This window comes from Mastomys coucha, unplaced genomic scaffold, assembly GCF_008632895.1.
Source record: "Mastomys coucha isolate ucsf_1 unplaced genomic scaffold, UCSF_Mcou_1 pScaffold8, whole genome shotgun sequence".
Lineage (NCBI taxonomy): Eukaryota > Metazoa > Chordata > Mammalia > Rodentia > Muridae > Mastomys > Mastomys coucha.
The window spans coordinates 8,294,287-8,300,334 of NW_022196914.1; the positions used below are offsets into that span (position 1 = coordinate 8,294,287).

The 6,048-nt window shown below is 37.7% G+C and overlaps 1 protein-coding gene across 2 annotated transcripts in view; it reads right to left on the minus strand.

Moving 5' to 3' along the window:
• Positions 1 to 2,112: 2,112 nt before the first annotated feature.
• Sub1 (SUB1 regulator of transcription) overlaps positions 2,113 to 6,048 on the minus strand; it is a 14,959-nt gene continuing 11,023 nt past the window's right edge. For both annotated transcript variants that reach the window (XM_031360147.1, XM_031360148.1), the window contains exon 5: positions 2,113 to 5,054. In XM_031360147.1, the coding sequence (XP_031216007.1) occupies positions 4,975 to 5,054 (80 nt within the window). In that variant the 3' untranslated portion in view covers positions 2,113 to 4,974. The remainder of the gene's footprint in view (positions 5,055 to 6,048) is intronic.

Below are 6,048 nucleotides of genomic sequence, written 5' to 3' on the forward strand. Positions count from 1 at the left end.
CTGTCCCTATGTCTTCCCCACCCTGATGGGACACTCAGATACTCTAAGCCAAAAAGAAAAAAGAAAAAGCCTTTCTCCTTTAAGTTGTTTCTGCCAGGGTATTTTATCACAGCAATAGGAAACAAAACAAAACTAGGCCGAAAGCTAAATCTATCTTCAACAGGACAGTTAAAACTAGAACTTCCGCAGGGCGGTGGTGGCGCGCGCCTTTAATCCCAGCACTTGGGAGGCAGAGACAGGTGGATTTCTGAGTCCGAGGCCAGCCTGGTCTACTGAGTGAGTTCCAGGACAACCAGGGCTATACAGAGAAACCCTGTCTTGAAAAATCAAAAAAAAAAAAAAAAAAAAAAAAAAAAAAAAAAAAAAAAAAAAAAAAAAAAAAACCTAGAACTTCCTAGCACTTTCCAGAACACACTAAAGTCAGTACACACAATTTCAGATGTGTTCTAGGTTCTGATGGTAGACGTACTTGGTCCAGTTTTTCTGGAACAAGGAAGATTATTGTATCCAACTGAGATCCAGAGGTAAGTGCATTGTGAGACTCAAAGAAAGTAGTGTATGCCATCATCTAATTTCAGTAGTTATCCAGGAACTCTGGGCCCAGGGGAGAGGGCAACCCACTTCCCTTTTTACCTGCAGTAATTTCTCCCTCCCCAGTACACAATGAAGTGGGCTTGGAGACCCCAACTAACAAGCAGTAGTCTGTACATGTGCCCTGACAGAGGGACCTATTCCAGCAGTTATTATGCCCATGTACAAAAACAGAGGCCCCCATTAGCAAGGTAGAACCCAGTCCTATGCCAAAAAGGACACATGAACACCATAGGGCCAATGGAGGAGAGAAAAGGGTCACCAGGAGTAGGTACTTGAAACCAAGTAAAAACCAAGCTCTCCTTGTCAGGGGTCTTCCAGCTCTGGGACCCCTCTCCATCTCAAAAGTCTAATTTGCTTGCCAATAAAACTTTGCTCTCATTTCAGGCTTTTTCTATACTTCTCAATTCTCTGTTAGAAGATAATAAAATGAACTCCAGTCTGCAACAAACTCTAAGAAGACTGTAATAAAACATAGGAACAAGCAGGATCAGGTCACTATTAGCCCAACACTAAAATATGTTTAAGAGTAATTCTAGAGAATATGGAATCTGAAGATCTTATGTAAGGCAGGAGGGCAAAGACCTATGTCTTAAATGGACATCAACAGACCACTGGGTAGTTAAGTAAGCACAGGCAATTTATTGCACGTGTGTAAAATCCCTTTTATTCTATTAACTTCTTTGACCCATACTACAGAAATCTCAAGTTTTTACTTTTGTTTTCCCTTCTGACTGGATACTTAAGTCCATGTTTTATTAAAATCTAAGGCTAAAAGTCCCATAGATGTCCTAGGCTAACTCTCCATGTGTCTATCCCTACTGAAGTTCATATACAGAAATGTAAATGAGCTCTCTATATAACTATATAATACAACCTGACAAAGATGAAATTTTATAAATGAAAATTCAAGTTCACTGTGGTGGTTTAGATGAGAATGGCTCCCATAGGCTCACGTATTTGAATACTTAAGTCATCTGGCAGTGGCACTACTTGAGAAGGACAAGAAGGTATGGCCTTGTTGGATGAAGTGTGTCACTAAGACTGGGCTTTAAGGTTTCAAAAGCCCAAGCCAGGCCCAGTGTCTTTTCTCCTGTTGCCTACACATCTGGGTTCAGAATTCTCAGCTACTTCTCCAACACCATGTCTGCCTGTGTGCTAGCTACCATGGTCCCTGCCATAAAAATGGACTAAAGCTCTCAAACTGTAAACAAGCCCCGTTAAATGCTTTCTTTTATAAAAGTTGACTTGTCGTGGCATTTCATCATAGCAATAGAACAATGACTAAGATACACACCAAAGCATCAGACTGCAAAGCATTTTTCAGGATGAAAAACGTGATGCTGGCATTTTTTCCCCATTTGGCACAAGTAGACAGAAAAAAATAATCCCACACCAAGTCCCCGAAGCCTTAACACTCTAAAGCTAGTACAGATTCTAGAACATCCACAAAGAAACATTATTTACAACAGATAAAGGTACTCCATCTTTAGATGTGTGAACATGGGATAACACAAAGAGTGTATTTCTTGCTTTTATTTCAACATTTATAATATTCACAAGAGTAATAGGTTCATTGACGCCTCCATGAAGATGCACTAAACCATACAGGCATTCCACAATTACAGAATTACATACGTCTCACTATATGCATGTTTACACTATAGTTTATCTGGAAAAATGCTTTTAAGAAAAAAAATTTTTTTTAGTGTTCCACTAATCTCCATAAAAAGTGAACCACAAAGCAATCCAGAAAAGATACCTAAATATAACTCAACAGTTCTTAAGACTTTCTAGCTTCAAGCTTTATGGCAAGCACTGTGCTAACATTCCTGTCAGGAACACTTACATAAACATTCAATCCCTTCCTCCCTCTGCAGCCAGGCCAGGATGCATTTTCCTCCACGGTTTTCCCTAAGTTGCTGACTCCAAGATACTACGCAGAATAGACTGCTTATCACAGCATAATGACTAGGTAATGAGGTAGTATTTCTCAAGTTTTTAGGCATTTATGAAACAAAACAAAAAGAAAATTCGAGTTTTTCTTTTTCGCTGATTGTGGAAATTGGCCAAAGGCTTTTACTCTAAAGGAGGAAAACCCACTTGGAAGCCTTGATATGGAGCATATTAAAGGGCAAAACCTGAGACTTGATCTAATTATTTTAGCATTACAAAATAAGTAAGATACTTATGCCTCAAAAAGGTCAAGCCTTCTTCCTGAGAGAAAACTTACTATGATGGTTAGTGTTATCAACTCAACAGGACCTAGAACCACGCAAAGATAGGCCTCTAGGCATGCCTGGAGAATTCTCTTGCCTACTGTGGACTAAGTCAGGTTAAATGAAAAGGAGAGGTAACTGAGCATGCAATCACTGCTTTCAGCTTCCTGGCTATGGAGAGATGTGTACAGATGTCTGGAGTTCCTGCCATTGTGACTCTACAACAACGGTCTGTAGCCTGGACCTGTGAGTCAGGATAAACCCTTTCTCCCTTAAGCTGCTTCTGTCAGGGCACTTTGTCATAGCAACAGAAAAGAAACTAAGACACTAATGAGAAAGGCGTCTGGGCGCAAAGTAGGACTGTACCCTTTTTCAGTCTGAAAAGTCCCTCTTCTTTTAACCCAATTCTCCTTTTCAACACACTAAGGAAAAGAACAACTCTGGTATAATATAACTAACGAATTGAGCTATCAACCTAACAAATTATGCCAGAGCGAGCTTTCCACATGGAGATTGTATTATTCTAAGCAGCCAGCAACGTCTAGGTAACAGATTGCAGATCTCTATAAAGCAGACGTCTGAAATATACATATACATGGCCTAGGAAATTTACCTATTATTCCCTCCTCATCTACATCAAACCAAAGTTTTATGTTCTATCCTTTCTTTGAATGGCAACTAAGGAATACTTTACAAAATTAATTAATCAATGAAATACAACACAGTATAAGGGGAACATCCCTCAAGAATGAGCTATGGTATATATATCTTAAACACTTTGGTACCCTTGTTATTTATATATCAATTTGGAGTAACACACTAAAAAGTTACCTAAAGAATATCTGTGGGGAGGGCAAGTGGAACCAGAGGCCTGGCAGATTGTTTTTGAAATTAAATCTTTGATGATTCTATAAAACGCATAGACAATGAGAATCAAACCTGTTAATAAAATAGTGTAATTCTGATATGGCAGCCCTTAATGGCAGCATTTTTCACATCTATAAATTGTCCTTGTTCATTATTATTACGGTTATCACCAACATATCATGTGCACAACATTTAGTTTCAAGAAAGTTCCTTTCTCATCACAGCCTAGCTTCCTTCAGTGTGGTGACTTTCCTTTGCAAACATTTTCCCTCAGAACATTACGTCCTCTTCACTGAGGAAATATCTCTAAAACATGTGCCTGTCTGTTTACTTAAACATCATGGTTAAAATAAAAACCAATGGAAATGTCTATAAAACTTAGTTAACATCAAGTCTGGAAGTCTCTTGTCCAGATTAACTGTAAAACAGTGAACTCTAAAAACTGGCCACATAACCTTTATGACAGTAAAGCTCAGTGATATGACTACATATAATCCACATACATTATTAGAATATAATAGTAGGCAAGTAAGTCTCACAATTTTTACAAGTCTAATCTAGTTTAATATCTGACTTTATAACCATCATCACAACATGAATGTTTACTGAGTGACAGCTCATCAGACATCAAAGTCACTATGCTCTGTAGAGCACTATGAATAATGACATACACTTGCTTGGAGTTCTCATTTAAGCCATGTTACCAAACAGATATCTGCTAATAATTAACACAGTAGACTTAGGAGGCAACAACATTGACAGTTTGACTTTCCAAATCAGCATAATATATCTGAGTAAAGAGTGATGTAAAACTTGAACACTAAGAAAACTGAAGAAAAGTAAGTAGTGTGGTGGGGAGAAATCCTGGGCAGGAAAATCCAGTAAATCTGGTTGGAAAGAAAGAGATTAAGTATATATTTCACAAAGCAATCTAAGAAACTCAATGCAATACAAATCCTTCTGAATATAAGCTGACTCAACAATGTGCCTACAAAGGTTATTCTTTTGGCCTTAAAAGTAACTAGGTTTTTTTGATCAAAAAAGGCTACCACAGTTAAGATTGTAATGATCTGACTTTATTTTACACTAGGTAGGGGGCACACAAAGCAATCCTCTTTAATAAAGTTGACAATTAGCTTCACTTAGAACATTTTAATAATGCACATTAAAAAAAAGTATTTGTCTTACAAATTGTTCTGCAATCCAAATATACAACAGCTTGGAAAACAACATTTAGAAAACAAAAGCCAATGTAAAAAGACAACTACAACAGTACAGGTTTGATATGGCTCCGATTTTACAGCTTTCTTACTGCATCATCTATGTCAGAGATCTGTTCCTTCAGCTGGCTCCATTGTTCCATGTTTAAAGAAATACCTAAACAAGGTTTAAGAAATACAAGGTGAAAAATCAAGCCTTTTGGGGGATTTTGATATGTCCTAATATTTGTATCAAAACTGTCATTTCACTTATGTGGACTTTTAGTGTTGAGGACAGAACCCAAACCTCACTCATGCCACATACACTATATACTCTCTCTATATATATGTATATACTCTAAACAGAGCTACTTCACCAGCCACCTTCTGGATGGTACACTAGAATATTGAAATTTTGTGAACAATCTATATTAATATTAAAATCTTACATTTGTCACAGGTTCAATTTTATATACAGTTTAACTTCCAACAGTACATCTACACAATGCCTATTTTGACCAATAAGAACTAATAATAATCTGAAGATATGTCACAAATATGAAGAGTCTAAATGGACCCAGATTTGGCATAAAACTTGGCAATTTTACATGCTGTCTCTTCCAACATTTGTTCTGTATTTCCACCAAGTTTCAAGGTGTTTAGTTAGCTCTGTGCTGAGTTCTTCCATAAGCATCCATTCCACTTTGGAAAACTCCTTAGAGTGACTCAAAAGGGGCATGTTAGAATGCACAATTCAGATATAGGTACAAGCGCACTCTGGAATCATGCTATCAAGAGCAACACTCAGCTTTATCATCACTAGCTACATTTTCTAGACTCAGTTTCTTAATCTGTAAATAAGACTTACACATCAAAGGGTGGCTATAATATATTAAATCAGGTAATATGAAACATTAGCCTAACATCCAATACAAGCAAACAATGTATTTTTCAGAAAACTGCTGAGGGATCATGAAATTCCAAAAGAGAATGCAACAGGCAGCAGTAGGAAAGGCTTTGAGGCGAACTGAGTTCCTTCAGGAAACATTTTTAAGAATGAAATCTACGACCAGCCACTGTAGAAAATCCTGAATAAAAACTCAGACAGAGCCGGGCGGTGGTGGCGCATGCCTTTAATCCCAGCACTTGGGAGGCAGAGGCAGGCGGATTTC